Below are 19579 nucleotides of genomic sequence, written 5' to 3'. Positions count from 1 at the left end.
CTTTTCTTAAATTTTAAACTCCTGATTACACGCAGTCTACTTTTTTTGGTTGTTCTTTTGGGTTTTGTTTGGTTTTTAGATGATGTTTTTAGATAATGAGAAATTCTCCATTTACAGATACTCAGATAAATCTCCATATGGGAAAAATGAATATAGGAATTTGTAGTTGTCTTAATTAGAAAAAATTCATGAAATTGAAGATCCATTCAGCAAGTATTTATCCAGTACCTCCTATGTGTCCATCATTGTGATGAGTACTATGAGGACTGGAAAAGCTTAAGTGACTGAATTCCCTTAAGGAGTATAGTTAGGATTCAGTTGGGAGATAAGATTAATAAAGAAATGGAAAACAGTATGTAAGCAACAATAATTTACATGTTTTTAATTATATAGAACAGAGAATAAATGCCACACGATTTCAGAAAAAGAAAGGGATCAGTGTAGCTTGGAGTTATTAAAGAAAGCTTCATAGAAGAGATGAATGAAGTCCTAAAGCATAGATAAAACTTAAATAAGTAAGAGGGAGATGAGAAGTAAGATTTTACAGCTGGCAATATCAATATGAACAGTCTCAGTAGTGTCCAGGACGAAAGTATGTTCCAGAGAGAATAAGGAAATTTCTCTGGTTTAGCAAATGATTGATGTTGGAGAGCATTGACAACCAAGTTTAAAGGGAAGGAAAAGGGTATGAGCATTTATTAAACACTTACTATATGCCACACACTTGTGCTAAGCCCTTTACAAATATTCTGTTTGACCTTCACAACAACCCTATGTTGTTATTCATTCATTTCTCAGTTATGTCTGACTTTTTATGACCTCATTTGGGATTCTCTTTGAGTGGTTTGCCTTTGCCTTCTTCACTGGCTTAAGGCAAACAGGTTAAGTGACCTTCCGTGGGTAATAAGTATCTCAGGCTATATTGATATTCGGGTCTTCCTAATTCCAGGCCTGGTGCTCTACCTATTGAGTTACCTTGCTGTCCCAATAACCTTATGAATAGGTTATCTTCGTTTTATTGTTAAGGAAAGAGAGGCAAACATAAATTAAGTTGCTTGCCAAGGGTCACATAGCTGGTTAAGTATCTGAGGCCAATTCTGAAGTCCTGTGTTCCTGATACAAGTTCTAGCACTCTATCCATTGTACTACTTAGCTCCCTCAGAACAGTTAGATTGAATTTTCTGGAAAGTTGAATGCCTAAATGAGAAGTACTGGATGCCATTAACATCAGGAAGTCACTAGAAATTTCAGTTAACCTCCTGGGATTGTCATACAGAGTAGTAGGACAGCATCAAAGTTTTTAACTCTCTCTTGCTAATTCTGATATTTATATAGTGATTTAAGTTATGCAAACAGCATACATCATCTCATTTGATCCTCACAATAGCCCTGTGAGGTACTACAGATATCACAGCTTTACAGAAAAGGAAACTGATCAAAAGAGAGCTTAAGTTTTTTTTTTTTTAAATTACACAATCCATTATACTATTTCTCTAAAAACCAAGAACAGAAAAGTAAATATGTATTTCTTGTTTCTGACCAGTCTTCAGCCTAGCATCTAGCACCTTCATTAAGTATGTCATGATATGACAGTCATCAGTTCTAATTCAGGTGAGGCACACTCTAGTTCTTGGACAAGGGAAATGTGATATGTCACTAAATCATTCTGTCTGTGTTAATTAAATGCCAGCTATTAGCATTATCTAGAAGCCTCAGCACTCTAATGACAGAATGGATTCCTAAATCCAGAATGGGATGGATTGTTCCATCAGATTATGTGGGAACTACCCTTAAAAGATGACTACTTTACCAGTTTATTATTTCCTAGAGTGTTCTTTGCTATTGCATAGAGCTATCTCTCATCTATCTTCACCTCTTTAGAAATCCTTCAGCTAAGGAGGGCTAATGAGGTATGTCTGTGTTAGACTGAGAGATTTAAAAATCAATAGAAGCAGGATTAGCTAGGATTGGGAGAATTATCATTTGTAACTATAGAAATAATGCAACCCAATTAGAATGTATAGAATTGAATGATTTTGGAAAGGTATATGGGATTGAGAGAAATTATTATTTTCTATTATATTATTAACCTATTATTAACTCATCAGGATCAAGACTTTTTCTTTCCTCATCCAGGAACTAGCCCCTGTAGGTCAATTTGTCCATCAACAAAAGCATGCCTTGTAGAAGAGATTGCCCTAATCCTCAAGGTACATGTTCCTCAATCTTGAGCAGACCCCACCCAACTAAGAGACCTTCTGTTTGAAGTATAAACAGAATTTAATATAGGCAAATTTCTGCCCTGAGAGAATAAACCCATGTCTTTGTACCCCATCATTGGAGTTTAGAGTGACTCAACTCATGAAAGAGAAAACTAAGACAGCCAAATTTCATAATCAAGTCATGTTCTCAAACAGGGGAAGCTGAAGACTTTTAACCCACCTCCTCATTTAAATGTCTATCAAACAGTTGGTTTCTCTTGTCAGGGACATTCTCTTTCAAAAAGAAATATTTAAGGCATTCAGTATCTCCATTAGGTGTCTTGGTAACTGAGAGAAACCTCTGACCATCAATTTATTGCTTATTAGCTGGCCTAATTAATAAATTGATTATTAATTACATAGAAACTATCTTTTGGATTCATCATTTATTTCAAGAGTCTGATGTCCACAACTGTAGCTTTCCCCAAAGTGTTTATTCTTTATGCTATTCTCTTGCTACTTTTGCTATTCTTTTTCTCTTGCTACTCTCAATTGCATCAATCTTTCAAGATATTTATTGAGAAGTTACTATGTATTTAGCACCATATTAGGTATTTAGGAGTATATACTAATATGTAGCATATGGTTCCTGTATTCAAGACGATTATAATCTAGAAACACTGTCTCTCTTGAATTGTTAAATTCCACTGAAAACTGTGTCTGTATTAGGACAAAAAATAAAAACAAAACCTCAACATATCTATTTGTTGGAATTGTCCAACAAGTAGCTTAGTAGGTTAAAGTTTACCAGGAGTAGCAAATTGGTTTTAATCTTCAGAACATGTTGTGATGTTTAAGATACTAACTGAAGAAATACTTTCCTTCCTATTCCTTAAGTCTCCCCAACGAAAAAAGACATAGAAATAGGTTAAAAACACATCATTTTGATATTGATTTAGTTACAGAAGTTCTTAACCTTTTTTGGGTAATGGGTTCAAGGATGTTCGGGAATTAGTTAGAACCAGCTCATGAAAAACAGTTGTTATATTTTAAGTGTGAGCATTTATGTCCCAGAAATCAATAATTACAAATAAATCATGACTTGATTTGTTATTTTGTTAATTTATAGACTTAAGAAAATGATGGAGAAAATGTTGTTAATGCAGATTAAATTTTAAAATGTGCTATGTGTACATGGGTGGATTGGTATTTTTTCATTCAAAGAGATGATTTTTAAATATTTATCAGTGCATTGCAGCATAGAGTCCCTTTGGCAGTCTGGTGGAACCTATGGATCCTTCTAGAATAATGTTTTTAAATGGATAAAATTAAATTTGTAGGATTTTGAAGAAAATCCATTATGTTGAAATACAGTTATCATTTTTTTTAAACAAGTTCATGGACCCCAAGTTGAGAAGCATTCTTCTAGTACTTCCTATGATATAGCATATTTATTCAGTCAATTGTAGTTGTGTATACTAATTCTTCAAATAATTCAAAATGTTCAGTAAAAAGTTTTTGATTTTTGATTTTGACCTGTAAGTAGAGTGGGAAAATGAGTATGTAGAGTTTGGGAAAAAGGCATACACTCTTCTTTCCCAGGCCTAAAATTTTGTCTTTTTTGTTTCCTTTTTTCTCCCCACTGTTGCCAATTGACAGTCACTACCCATGCCCTAATTTAGCTAGGTAATTACAAGATTTTCCTCAGGAAGTCTTTTGCCTAGATATTGGTAGATGCTGACATCAGAAAAAGTGATCTGGCTGAGAATCAAAAGTATGTAATTCTAGGAATGCCCCTGTCAGTAAGGAACAGCTGATCCTTACAATGTGTGCACCAAATGTGGGTCAGCCAGTAAAATTCATGGCTTAAGACAGAGTTTACCAATATTTTGCTGAAATTGCTTCCTTTCATCACTGTGTTCGAGTAGAAATTAAAACTCCCTTTAGTGGAATCACTAAATAATCACAATTACTACATCATTGAAATGTTCTAGATTTAAAAACTATAGATCTAAATCCATAATTTATTCTTTTTCTTTTTACCTTCCCCTAATTTATCATGTGACATGGTATTTTTAAAACTGAATAAATGGAGTATGCCAAATTTGACACCATAAGAGTCACATTTTCAGAGAACCTAAGCCAGAATGTGTTTTCCAGGCATTATGAAAGTTTTTCTTTGAATTAATATCATATCCATTCTTTCATGTTATCATTTCTGGGTCTGTTGGAAAATGGGAGTTGGACCAAACAGCTCTCCAAGCTTTTCTAAGATGTTCCTTTACGATGCTTGAAGTCAAAAAATGTCTCCATATAAACTGAGGATTTTTTTTCTTTCCTTTTCTTCAGACTCTTCAGATAAATGGTTCCAAAAGTTGTTAGGAGAATATTGGGGGATGGTCAGGAGAGTCATACTGCTAAGGGATAAGGGAAAAAAAAAACAACTAGAAGCATGGCCTTTTGGATATCTATATGTGGGAGTTGTCAATGTTAGACTGAACAATCTTCCATCTTTCTTTTTACTCTATCCCACTAGGGGTCATTGAGAGCCAGCAAAGCCTCATTCTCATTTCTTGGCTTAAATTCAGCTTTCAGATTACATGTCCAAGAAGAGGGGGTGAGATGAGGAAGAAATCTTGGGTCTGGGCCAATTGGATAAAGCTTCTAACTAGATTGTCCTAGAGGGACAGATGTGTCTTACAAGCCTTGGTCAATACTATTACATTTCCTTTCATATTCTTCCAGGATCCACTCATTAAAATATGTGTGTATATACATAATTTTGCCTTTGTACTACTTGTGGCTTTAATAAGTCTGCATTTGTCTTTAGAAGTATGAGTTTTCTTATAAAATAGCATATGTGATATACTAACAAAATAAGATCAACAGAATAAGATTAAATACACCATATGTTCAAAAACATCTTTAATTATTTGGGTAAGGGGGAGGCAAAAGCATAACCTACAATAAGGAGGTCTTTTGTACCATTTTCCCTTCATTCAAGGTCCATCTTGTACCTTGTGGTTTTCCAAACTCTTCACAACCTTCATCCTTTATCCCATTCTCAAAAGACTTTGCTCTCCAGTAGGCAAATGTGACATGGTACAGAAAAGTTAGAAAGATTCTGGCTCAAGAGCCACAAGATCTGGGTTCAAATCTTACTACTGATACTTATTATCTCAGTGACCTTGGGGCAAAGCATTTAATCTTCCTCATTGCGGGGGAGAGGGGGAGGGTGATAGATTAGATGGTCTGTGAGGAACCATCTAATTCTATATCCATAATTTATGCTGTCAATAGCTTAAAGTTATGGACCACTTAGAGATGTGAAAATCATACCCAAATCAAAAAATAGTGACTTTCAGGAATCTTCAACAGAAAAGACAGTAAGGAAAATAATTTATGTGGTGTTGAGATGCCCAAAGAAGGTTTCCACAATTTCCCTCTACTCATAAACCTGGGTTCTAGTTAAAATCATTTAGTCAATTCTGTGCTATTGAAACTTATGTTAATAATATAACTAAAGTTCTATCCAACATACTTATATATTTGGCCAAGAGTTTCCTGTGTTTAAAGTAAGTTCTAGTAGTTCTTTAGAAAAATCATTGCTTTTAATGTATCTCTTTGACCTGGAAATAAGATGACAGGACTTTACTACCTCAAAATGCTTATCATGTCACAACTCATTAAATCAGTGAGCCACAAGCAAAAAGATTATATCCTCAAAACAACCTTGATTACTTAAGTAAAGGAAATGAAAACATTTTTAGTGGCTTCTGAAAGCTATTACTCCTTCCAGCTCAAAGTCAGGAGCCAAGTAAGAGTCATTATATTCTGGTAAGGAAAAGAAATATTTAGTAACATGCCCCCATATTAGAACCAGTAGTGATCAGATGCTCAGTGCCCAGGATGTGCAAGGCAACCATTGGGAAGCTGTGATAGTTGTCTGGAATATTTTTTTAATAAAATAAATCAATATACTAGTTATTTGAATAATCAGAAAAATGAGAATCCTCAGCAAGAACAGAAATATTAAATTATTGAGGCTCTTAGAAGTAAAGATCCATGTACTACTTTGGGGGGGGGACAAAAATAAACAAAAACCTAGAGGCTGCACTTGGAGTGCATACCAAAATATGATGGTCAAAAGTTGGATGCATATAACGTTGAATATCTGTGTATTTGAATTGTGTGCTTTACCATAACAAAGCCCTATGAAAAAAATCAATTTATATAAAGATAAATAAGAAATGTTTGTTCATGTTATAGAAATATTTAACATCATAGGGTCCCTTACATAGGAAGTAATTTCCTACTCCTTCTTTTCCTGTAAACTTCCTCCACCACCCCAGTTTAAAATGTAATCATAGATGTGCATAGAAGTTTGTGGGCAGATATGCCTAATCACAAAGAGTAGGATTCTTTAAAAAAAAAAAGAAAGAAAGAAAAGAAAAGAAGAATGCAATTTTCATGAATATTAATATACAAAGGGAGGTATATGTCCCCATGTGACCACTTTAGCAAACTCCTTGATATATGAAAAAGTCTAAAAAAATGAAACTTTTCTGAGAAACATTACCAAAAAGGGTATTATGAGATAGTCAAGCAATTTCTCTACAAAGTCATCTTCCCACTCTCTCACCACTACTACCCCCCATTCTTTCAAGAATCATGCTGGGTATTGGCTATTGCCCAGATGCAGAGTGCTAAAGAGGGAATCTTTCACAGGCTTAGTGAATAATTAGCATGGGATAAGCTCAGCAAGTCTTTTGGGGTATTTTTTATTTTTTGGGGGGGTGTTGTTTTTGCTGAGGCAATTGGGGTTAAGTGATTTATCCAGAGTCACACACCTAGGGTTCTAAGACCACATTTGAACTCAGGTCCTCCTGATTTCAGGGCTGGTGCTCTATCCACTGTGCCACTTAGCTGTCCCAGCAAGTGTGCAAGGGCAGTTTGAAGTTAATGATATGCAATTGATTCTTTTTTAGATTTGTTTTTAAATTATGTATGATGAGATCCAAAATTTAGACCTTAAGTGTCCATATAGATCATCTAATTAAAAACCTTCGTTTTTATAAAAGGAACTGAGACCCAGTTTAGCCTGTACCTTTAGCCTGTACCAAGGGAAATATTTCTTGAGTTCTAATCCTGATTTCTGTGAGTAGTTGGCTGAACAACCACAGGCAAACTCCATCACTCTAAGATCTCAGTTTGCTTATCTGCACAATAGAATGAGTTGGCCCACACATAGCTTAGTCATTTTCAGCAAGAGTGGTTTGACTCTTGAGTTAAACTGAAAGCCATTGGCTTAGGAATCAAATCACTCAATGATCTCTAAATAACCAAATCAGAATTAATTCACTGCTAAGGCTGAAAGGCCACTCATCAAAAAGGAGGCCCTTGTCAAATGACCGTGATTGATTGCTCCGCATGATAGCTGCTTTAAATCTTTATTTTTATGCCCTCTTGGATTATATTGATTTTTTTTTCCCTTTCCATTTGGACAGGTGTGGTCTTTCCTTATTTTCCACGACTGGGACGCTACAATCTCAATTTCCATGAGGCTCGACAGGCTTGCTTGGACCAGGACTCTGTGATTGCCTCTTTCGACCAACTATATGATGCTTGGAGGGCAGGGCTGGACTGGTGTAATGCTGGCTGGCTCAGTGATGGATCTGTGCAGTATCCCATCACTAAACCTAGAGAACCTTGTGGAGGGAGAAACACAGTGCCTGGTGTCAGGAATTATGGATTTTGGGATAAGGATAAAAGCAGATATGATGTATTCTGTTTTACATCCAACTTCAATGGTAAGAGTCAATCCTAATAATACTTATATAATTCCTTAAGGTTTGCAAAGCACTTTAAAAATATAGTATTTTATTCTCATAATACTGAGTTACATACTATTTCCACCATTTTATAGACAAGGAAACTGAGGCTGAGAAGTTAAGTGATTTGTCCAGAGTCACACAAATATTAACTGTCTGAGGTTGGATTTCAACTCAAGTCTCCTTGATTCCAGATCCATACTTTACTTTATTCACTGGACTCTTTAGCTGCCTACTTACAGTAGATGAGTGGTAATAAGGTATAGGAAATAAAGAGGCAATCTCAGAATCAGGAAGGTCTGAGTTCAAATCTTACAGAGGGCAAATCACAATCTCTCAATGTTCCAGCTAACTCTAAATGTGCAAAGGAGAAATCTTACTGGTAAAGGAAGTTTCCTTTTATTAATGAAATCATAAAGCCTATCTTTTAGCATAAATATATATACATTATATATGTGGGTGTACATGAATATATTCATTTATATGTACCTGTGTATATCGATATATACATGAATATGTACATTATATATACATATACACTCTTATATAAAGCACTTGATATATAGTTTGAGATTCTGAGCTACTTACTCATTTCCCTGAGCATCTACCTTAATCTGTAAAATGGTAATAGGGAATTTGATTATATGGTTTCTAAAGTCTCATCCAGTTCTAGATCTTATGGGGGCCATTTAATTCGGTAATTCAAAATAAATTAATTTATTACTGAACAACATCCACCCTTGAGCTCTGAAGTTTATGGCAAATATTGGACTATGCATTTTTTTTAACAACCATAATTTAAAACACTGAGATTTATATATTAAGGAAATATGGTCCAGAGAATCTGGTTTGATTCTCCAATCATCCACTTACTAGAATGATGTGATAATAACCCGGGACAAAGTAATATATTAAAATTTATTGACCTATACAATAAACCTTACAACCTTTTACATATTGGAAAAAAGTACAATATTTCTTTCTTTTGCTGAAGGATACTTTGTTTTACACAATTTGTAAAATTGTTTTAAGCAATCTGTCAATGATTGCACCCTATTTTAAATCTCATCATTCAATTCTTTATCATAAAATCACAGTTTTGTTATTAGATGTTAAGAGAAACTTTGAATAAATGTTCATCTTTCAAAATTTATTCTTGGTGATATATAGCCTTTCTGTGTTCAGTGGAATTTAAATCATGTAAAAATGGCCATTGAATTATATTTACCTCTTGAAAACATTTTTTAACCTTTTATGACATCTCACAGTGTAAGTCATGTTATCTTGTTCCATTTCCATAAGGATTTCAATAATTTTGGAACAATTTTGATTCTCATTATATTAAAATATTCATGAGAATTCATTATTTTACAATCCACTACTAATAATCCACTCCCTCAGAAAAATTTCTACAGCCTAGTGAAGATAACCAAATCTTGTTGTCTCATCTGAACTTCTTGTACTAATTATTATATAGTTTTGAATTAATAAGTGAACTATATCATCAAAATGACTTTCCCCCATCTTTATTAATCTAGTCTTTGAATTATCTTGCCCATGATAGAGTTATTGTTTTTTTTTTCCTTCCTAGTAAAGATTAACACCTATTTGTTTGTTTTTATATGTTAGTGTTCTTCCAACTGCAGGATGCCTACTGTTATAGAAGAATCAATAGCAACTCATCTAGCTAGTAGATCTCTCTAAAAGTCTTTGTAGAAATAATTTTTTCAATTCCTGGCATTGTTTTTTCTTTTGTTACAACCAAATTTTTCTTTGCACTCTTGTGTCACTTGATCCTATTTCATTGTAGGCTTGAGCCATCCTTTAAAAACATGGCTTTTTTACACTAATAGCAACTACAATATCACTAGTAGTAACTATTTAGTGCTCTTTAAAGCTACAATTTTTTGTAGATTCCTTGAAGTAATATCCAGTCCTAAAGGAGAAAGAAACATAACAGAAGAGAACAACAAAATACATATCTGCAGCAAAAAAAAAAAAAGAAAAGAAAAAGAAAAAGAAAAGCTCACATAAAACTACCAGGGCATTAATTAAATGTGGGAAAAACAACTCAGTCTGATTTCATCTTGTCAAGATCAGATGTACTGAATCAACTCACTGTCAGGAGAAGCAAAACCCCCTAATCATTGCTGTCATAGAATGATACCATATCAAAATTATTGCTTGCCCCAAGTTATTGAACTTTTTAGTTTTCTTCATTTATGATATAAAGAGGATGACCTTTAATTCTCCTTCTAGTCCCAAGGCTATGATTAATTGAATTCAATTTTCCACTTTAAATATATTTTTAATATTTAAATAAATAAACATATATTAAATTTCTGCTATAGGGATAGGTAGATGGCACAGAGGATAGAGCATTCAGCCTGGAGTCAGGAAGATGAGTGCAAATTTCAACCTCAGAGATTTACTAGCTGTTTTGACTATAGGCAAGTCACTTAACTCCTATTTGCCTCTGTTCTTCATCTGTTAAATGAAGACATGCTAGAGAAGGAAATGGCAAACCACTTCAATAAGTATCTTTGCCAAGAAAATCCCATGGACAAAGTCCATGAGGTCACAAAAAGTAGAATGTAACTAAACTACAACAGTGTTTCAGGTCCTATGCTAAGCATTAAGAAATATGCATGAGAAAAAGAATCCTCTTCAAAAAACTTGCAATCTAATGGATTCTAGGTTAAGGTTGATTTTGAAAAGTATAAAATTAGTTCTTTTCCTAACATAAGGAAAATTAAAGGGGGGAAATTCTCTTGAAATGATTAATATATGATTCAGCCAAAGATAAACAATTTTGTTATTCCTACATTTGTTATTTCCTATATATGACAAAGAGACAGAAAGGCTGATAGTTGAGTCAGTGTTATTGACATGCTAGATAATGCCATTTGTGTACCTGCAGTCATTATGAGTAAAGTGCTTTGTAAAATTTAAACTGCCATAGAAATGGATATAGATATATAGATATATAGTTAAGTGTTATAGATATATTGATATATCTCTAAGGTCTTAATTACTTCCATTATTTGTGTTACTTTTACTTTAGGCGATTGAAAAGGCAAGAAATGTGCAGAAAAATAATAAAGGTCAAGTGATTCAACAAATTCAAATAAACACACATTTACTGAACACTTGTGATGTTTGAAGCATTGTACCAGTTACAGAGACGACCCTTATAATGATCATTTATTCATTCAACAAGCACTTATTAAAATTCCATTGTTTATCATTCTACATACTTTACTTCACCCTCACAGTCATATCATAGCAGCCTCAAAATAGACAGACACATTTGAATCAACTCACATCTAAATCATTTAGATTTGGGGATAAAATTCATTGAGAATAAATCCTTTGTCTTCTGACTCAAGCTAAATATATTAAAACTATTCTATCTGTGCTTAAGCTCATGTTATAGTTTATTCACGAAAAGAATCTTAGAAATTTAATATCCAATAAGTAAATCATAAATCTTTGTTATTAAAAAAAGAAGAAAGATGTGGTAATTAGGTATTAGGGTTTTCTTTAAAGGCTTCAAATGAATTGGAAAAAGAGGAATAAATGAAATTCAGGCATTTTATTGTGAATAAAATGAATTGGCATTTACATTCTAAGCACTTGTTATTGGTTGCAAGTAACTTCCTGTGTTTTTGTATTTTCTTACATGGTCTCTTTAAATCTTTATTTTTGCACTGTATTCTTAGATGAGAATAATCTCTTTTTGATACCTGTAATGAAAAGACCTGGAGAGCTTTTGATTTTTTTTCAATGAACTTTTATGGGAAGAATGTGTTTGATCCTTTTTCATATTCAAATTTTGCCTCCTGGAAAGTTGTGCTGAAGTTCAGTCTTGCTATAGCTTCAAATTTAAATAGATCTCATACTTAGCATGTACCACAGCCTTTCCAGTGCTCAATAATGGTTCTTTTAGTCACTAATTAACTAGCTGAAACTTCATCTGTCGTTTCCATTTGCTCTTAAAAGGGCACATCTGAACACACATTTGGCAGGACAGGAAAAAAGAAACTTATTAATGGAAAGCAACCTGGGGGTATTACAATTAATTAGCTATTTACTGTTCCAGAGCCATCCCGGCTAATAGTGTTTCCCCTTTCATCTTCAGTAAGAAACACTTCCATTTCTTGTCTTAATGCCTGTTTATAACCCGCTATTACTTCTCAGTTACTGTCCAATTCTCGACCAACTCACAACGTTTTCCTTCCTTCTTCCACAGGTCGCTTTTACTACCTAATCCATCCAACCAAGCTGACCTACGATGAGGCAGTCCAGGCTTGTCTCAACGATGGTGCTCAGATAGCTAAAGTGGGCCAGATGTTTGCTGCCTGGAAACTCCTGGGTTATGACCGATGCGATGCAGGCTGGCTGGCCGACGGCAGCGTTCGTTACCCCATCTCCCGGCCGAGGAGACGCTGCAGTCCTACCGAAGCAGCTGTGCGCTTTGCGGGCTTCCCGGATAAAAAGCACAAGCTGTATGGTGTCTACTGCTTCAGAGCGTACAACTGAGTGTACCCTAGAGCACTACCATTTTAAAGTCATTCAGAACATGTGAAAGATTTCTTTTCAATATGAACTCATGCAATTTACCAAAACTGTGATAACCCTTTTTTACTTACTGTAAAGAGTCATTTTCATAAAAAAAAAAATCCAATACATTAATTTGTTTTTGTAAAACTATCATTCAATATATATTATAAATTAATATAATTTTAATGGAAGCTCTATATAAAGCTTTAGAGCCAAACTGTTTAAGCTACATCATCCCAACCAAATATGCTTTCAGGAATGGGGCATGCAATAGCTTGAGGATTGCTAGGACTAACTAAATTAAGGAATTGTAAGGCTACTCAAAGCAGCAGCTTACACAAGCACAAATTTTCCACCTTTGTACAATTTTGAAATGCACTACAAGAAATCAATCAGATCTGCAGATGTGAGGCCCAGTCATCTTTTCATACCGGGGCCTCTGTGAGGTTGCAAAACAAAACAATTTCACAAGGGAACAAATAGACACTTTTCTAAAAGTCAGTATTTAGAATACTAACAGACAAGTTTTATTTTACTATTTTAAATCTCACCTTTCTGATGGAGAACATTGCATAGAAAACGAGCACAGTTAGTTCCCTTCAATAATTTTCTATCATGAGAGAAATGTTGAAGAGCAGATGCCAGTCAATGAATGAGCCCTCTTTTCTTCAAACTCAAATTAAGAATGCCTGAGAGGATTTCTATTACTTTTTTGAGTAGCTTTACTGGGTTATATTTAAATTCCAAGGGCTGTTTGCAAAGAAGCATTTACTGTCATATCTACTCAGGGCAGTTACATAAATGAACTGCTGGACAGAAAAAAAAATGTAAAATTTAGCAGCTCAATTTTATATTAACCTATGAAATGTTATAGTGTTTAAAAAATTACTAAACTATTTAATGTTTCTTCCTTATTTACATTTCATAAGGGAAATATTTAAAAGTTTTAAGGGGGAAAAAATGCTAACACTTATACTTCAAAATAACTAAGCTTGCCCGAGTTCCCAAGGAACTTCCTTTTAGTGGAGGTAACTAAAATCTTATTTGGCATGCATGGTAGGGGATTTTTTAAATAGGAAAAAGTACAATTATAAACTCTCCAAATTGAAAATATGGTTAATTATGTCACTTTTCTTAGTTAATTAATCAACATCAAGCTTAATGAAATACTGAAGTGAAGTTAATCACAGTTTCAAGAAATCTTCAGGGCTTTAAAAGAGATGTTAGCTCTGGGTTGGGAGAAAGATGTTTATATATTCACAGTTTCAATCAAAACAGAAACCAGAATTCTGTCCCTTCTCCCTTTTCCTTTATTTTATTTTTTGAAGAGCATTGAGAACCCACAGGGACCAATATTTGTACTTAAGTTATCTTTCCATTTCCCATTGTTTCCATAACTAGTTCTGATAAATGGGATTTATTTAATAGTGTGATCCAAGTATGCCACAGCTGGTATGTTTTCATGAATGTTCTCATGTAGATTCTTTCCCATGGCCATGAGTAAATAAACCTATTTCCTGAACTGATTGTGGTTGCATTAAAGCTCTGTAATAATTCCAATAAATTTATTCTATGAATGTAGAGTTTTGTGTCTGAAAGGTATAGAACTACCTTTGGAGTCCAGGAAATCATAAATAAGTTCATATATTATCTAGAGAGACTACTGTAAATAAAAGTATATCATTTCCTTCATCAAAAGCTAGGATATCTGGAAATCATCAGATGCTGTAATATTGAAAGAGGAAAATGTATGCATGCACAATTTTTAAAAATAGTCTAGATATACAACATGTAAAAGATATAAATGTCCAAAGAGATTGTAAGTTATAACCCAAATACTACTGTCTAAGTTAGAAATCAGACTCACACTCCTAAGCTTAGAGAGATCTGAAAGAGCTAGGATAAGACAAATATGTTATTTAAAGAAAGGCAGGACCTACTGATCTTTTTCTTGTCCTATTAAATGTCTCACAAAGGAGGAAAATCTCCAGGTAACTAGGGAAATAACCATCTCTCTCATTTTGATTAAGGGGGTTAACTCATTAGAAGGAGCCCTTAATAAAGAGCGATTACCTATATTACAAGCACTTTATTAAAAATGAAAGTGTGAAAGAAATTTCTAGTGGAACAGGCATGTAGTTTTCAGCTATTGCTGCAGAGCTCCAGTCTACCTTTATAATGTTAAAGCCTAGTAACCTTTCTTAACTTTTGAATAAACTTACTAGTACAGGAATTGGTGCTGATTAAAACCTCTGAAAAGACTGTTAGTTATTTAAAAACTATACCAAGTGTCCACACCATTTTTCATTCTTTCTTAAAATGAAAACAAAAGCATTAGAATGAATACTGCTGAGCAGCATGTTCACCTTCATGCCCTCTGGACTCTGAATTCAATAATGAGATCTTTCTAAAGTTCTCCACTTGCAATTTTCCTATTTAATACCCATTCTTCAACTTTTTTTCCCTGAAGTGATCCACTGAAGAGAGGCCTAAAAAAGGAACACTAATATAGTAAAACTCTTAACAGAAGATTGGTAGTGTTGCCAAAAATCAAAATCGCTCCTTAGACAAGGAGCATTTATAGAGTGAGAGGCTGTGGTCAAAGAAACCTTTTTTTTGATCATTATATCCTAATGGAACTCTTGTCATCCCCACCAGGAACAAAGTGGATGTACAGATTTTATTGTGCTTTTTACACTTGAACAACCAAAATAATGCTATGGAGAAAAAATAGGCTAACACATCAAAGGGTGGTATATAGGAGGCAACATGGGTCGTACATATTAACACTATATACCACCTTTTAATGACTGCTGCCATCTTTTACCACAGTAATTTTTAGTCAGATATGGAATTTGTAATTTAAAATCTCTCTCATAGAAAAGGGGCCGGTACCTATTAGAGTTTTATTTTATCAGATATCGTAGTAGCATATTTTGTTGGGAATTTGACCCTGGTTCAAAGGAGACTTCAATCTGGTTGCTGGCAGCCATGTTGAGTTTCTTGATTCCAGTGCTCCAGAAAAGATGGTGGTTTCATGGAGTAGTTGACCACTACAGAAGGGGAGAAGAAAGGGAATTGCTTATCATATTTCAGCATGGAACACATAGAGATAAATAAATGGATTAGAGACACATTTCTGTTGGGAAGTTTACTGTATCATAGCTCACTACTGCCAGAGTAGCAATGGTGTACAACACAGAAAGAGGAAAAAAAAACTACAACATTAAGAACCTGAAACCATAAAAATATTTGAATAAATGAAAATCTGCATTTAAAGCCATTTTAATGTGCACTCCAGTAAAAATTTCTGAGGTAAAAAACCAATCTGTATAACCAAAAATGTTTTCATTTTTCTGTAAGAGACAATGAGCTGGTGAAAAGAATATTAAAAGTGAATGTTGTATTGCTGCAGTATTTGTTTTTGATTCTTCTGAATTGTTAGAATCTAAGCTAGTCTATTTCGAACTCTTTGGGGACACATTTAAAAGAAAGACATTTAACTCATCTTTGAAAGTGCTACCATGTTTGCTATCCAAGTGTACCAGATCAAATGAATTTCCCCCAAGTTTCTATAAAATTAAAACAAAATCTCTGCTGGGGGAAAGTTTCCTAGATCCACTAGACTTTCTTTTTATTTTGATTTCATTTCAAATCATATTTATCAGAGAATAAGCCCCAGAAAGTTATTTAGTCTATCTAGCTAATTAAAAATGAAGCTACTTAAGTTTGAATTAATTGAAGAATAGATAACACTCTTATAAAAGATGATTTTTTTCCAGTAATTCAATCTTTTCCTTCACCTTTCTACTCCCAAGTCAAAAGAAACATTTTTTCTTTTTTAAAAATATTTTTTATTTCTTTTATCAAATAGTTCCTGATTACATTTTAAAATGTTTTAGCTTCATTTTTCAAAATCATGAGTCTCAAATTCTCTCCCTCCTTTAGTCTTCCCACACCTCTTGAGAAAACAAGAAATAAAAATAACATTAAGAGTATCTGGCCTGGAGTCAGGAAGAGGCATCTTCATCAAATGTGGTCTCAGATACTTACAAGCTATGTGATCCTGAGCAAGTTACTTTATCCTGTTTGCCTCAGTTTCCTCATCTGTAAAATAAACTGTAGAGGAAATGATACTCCACCAGTTCTGCTAAGAAAAAACCCAAATGAAGTCACACAGAGTCCAATATGACTGAAAAATAACTGTTTAAAATAATAAGGAGATGGAACTTGGGAGGGGGAAACAGGCAACTAAGTGGATAGAGTGCCAAGTCTAGAGAAGAAAAGACTGATGGTTAATACAAAATCAAATCTTTATCTTTGATGTTTGCTTTTCAGATGGACTTTTTCCTATTACCACCTAAAATTTTTTTCAACAATATTAATGAAGCTCAGCACATTCTCCGCACAGACTAGGATTTAATTCCTAGAATGACATCACTTTCTATATAATTTTAATGCCTTCAAAAAGACACATTGACAAATTCACAGTGCAAATATTAGATGAGTGGATACTGTCCATAACTGGTGATAATTTCTTTCTGAAGTATGTTAAATGTACTTGTTGATTCAGAACTTCCATCAGCAACATTGCTTTTTGAAAAGAAGTTTGGCATTGTGGGAAATTCTTTTAGTTTTTTTTTTCCCCTGTTCATCAGGGTATCACTAGTACGTAGGTATCACTAGTAAATAGCTATTCCAACACAGTAATTACCTTAAAAAATGAACAGCCTCAATTGGTCCAAAGAGTTCCAAACTTCCTTAGTTTGCCCCACCTTAGTGTAGACAGTGGGCTTTTTACTCAAAACTACTAAATCCAGTTTCTCACCTACATAAGAGAAATATAACCTATAGAAGCAACATAAAATGATTTAATTAATATATGTGGAAGGAAGATGATTTAGGGATTAAGGAGATAGTAATCTGGTCACAAATCACCACCTTTGGAAAAACCACATGTTTAAATCTCAGTGGGCAACATCTGGGACTTATCTATCAGGTGATGAATCTGAAAACACAGTAGTGACAAGCTTAGGCACCCTGGAGACTGCTGTTCTTGACTTTTCTGAGAAAAAGATAAAAGCAGAGCCAGAGATCTGGCAGTTGCATAGGCTACTAACAGCCAGGGAATCATTTGCCACTTTGGCCAAGTGTAAGTGATGAATGAGTTCCCCCTATGGAACCTATGTGTTGGCAAAGAAAAAAACTGAGGGGACTTTTTTTTTTCCTGCTTGGTTTTATCATATCTGTGGTAACAAAATCAAAAGGGAGAATTATCATTTGTTCTTTTGCTTCTTGCAACTCAAATAATTAGAACTGACTTCTTTTTTAGTGACACATTTTTATATTTTTTATTATTATTATAGCTTTTTATTTACAAAACATATGCATGGGTAATTTTTCAACACTGACCATTGCAAAACCTTCTGTTCCAACTTTTCCCTTCCTTCCCTCCACTCCCTCCCTTAGATAGCAGGTAATCCAATACATATTAAATATGTTAAATCCTACACACACACACACACACACACACACACACACACACACACACATTTTTATACAGTTATCTTGCTTTACAAGAAAAAGTGGATCTAGAAGAAAGAAAAAAAAATCTGAGAAAGAAAACAAGAATGTAAGCAAACAACAGAAAGAATGGAAATGCTATGTTGTGGTTCACACTCATTTCCCATAATAGAACTGAATTCTTAGAGTTATTATAGTGTCTCTTCTTTGAAAGCACCTGGGAAGGGGAGCTGATTATACTTCTCTAGATTCCACCAGATCACATCCTTCTCAGTATCTCCTTCCATTGGTTCTATTTAGAACCCCTGATTCGCCAGAGAAGGAGTGATCCTTTAAAAGTTCCTTCCCATTAATGGATCATTTAATTACCATCTATTCAGAAAAGTGTCATGAAAGAACTCAATCTCTGTGATTACCTAAGGAGGAACCAATTGAATTTTTTTTCCCTTTTATAGAGCTGGGAAAAGAAGATATTTAAAGTAGTGATTTGAATTTTTTATTCCTTTAAAGTCCTATCATTGGGATTCTCCTCATATTCCATATAACACATATAAGGACTGATTTTACTTTGTTTTACAAGGATATTCTAAAAACTTTTATGGTTTGGAAATCTTAAACATTCTTGTTTCAGGACATTTGCATTATAGACAGACTTCTACTCCTGCTCTTTTCAATGACAGTAACTTTTCCTTTGCCCATATTGAGATTCACCCTTTCTAGAAACTTCCAACTCCCTATCTAACTGGGATCTACCTTCCTGTGATATCAGAGGTAGGGGGGAAAATTAAAACAAGTGAGATAATATGACCCCCCCATAAAACACATTGATCTTTTTTTTTTCTTTTTATTGATAGAACGCATGCCAGGGTAATTTTTTACAGCATTATCCCTTGCATTCATTTCTGTTCCGATTTTTCCCCTCCCTCCCTCCACCCCTTCCCTCAGATGGCAAGAGTCCTTTACATGTTGAATGGGTTGCAGTATATCCTAGATACAATATATATGTGCAGAACCAAACAGTTTTCTTGTTGCACAGGGAGAATTGAATTCAGAAGGTATAAATAACCCGGGAGGAAAAACATAAATGGAAGCAGTTTATATTCATTTCCAGTGTTCTTTCTCTGGGTGTAGCTGCTTCTGTCCATCTTTGATCAATTAAGGCTCTCTTTATCAAAGAGGTCCACTTCCATCAGAATACATCCTCAAACAGTATCATTGTTGAGGTATATAATGATCTCCTGGTTCTGCTCATTTCACTCAGCATCAGTTCATGTAAGTCTCGCCAGTCCTCTCTGTATTCATCCTGCTGGTCGTTCCTTACAGAACAATAATATTCCATAACGTTCATATACCACAATTTACTCAACCATTCTCCAATTGATGGACATCCTTTCATTTCCCAGCTTCTAGCCACTACAAACAGGGCTGCCACAAACATTTTGGCACATACAGGTCCCTTTC

At 34.3% G+C, this 19579-nt stretch overlaps 1 protein-coding gene across 2 annotated transcripts in view; it reads left to right on the top strand.

Moving 5' to 3' along the window:
* The window catches only part of HAPLN1 (hyaluronan and proteoglycan link protein 1), a 99572-nt gene extending 83563 nt beyond the window's left edge, over window positions 1–16009 (top strand). For both annotated transcript variants that reach the window (XM_051993041.1, XM_051993033.1), the window contains exons 4-5: window positions 7709–8011; window positions 12285–16009. In XM_051993041.1, the coding sequence (XP_051849001.1) occupies window positions 7709–8011; window positions 12285–12574 (593 nt within the window). In that variant the 3' untranslated portion in view covers window positions 12575–16009. The remainder of the gene's footprint in view (window positions 1–7708; window positions 8012–12284) is intronic.
* The last annotated feature ends 3570 nt before the right edge of the window (window positions 16010–19579 follow it).

This window comes from Antechinus flavipes, chromosome 1, assembly GCF_016432865.1.
Source record: "Antechinus flavipes isolate AdamAnt ecotype Samford, QLD, Australia chromosome 1, AdamAnt_v2, whole genome shotgun sequence".
In the NCBI taxonomy this organism is placed as follows: Eukaryota; Metazoa; Chordata; class Mammalia; order Dasyuromorphia; family Dasyuridae; genus Antechinus; species Antechinus flavipes.
The sequence above is the reverse complement of the archived record's forward strand: the minus strand, read 5'-3'. Positions and strand labels throughout refer to the sequence as shown.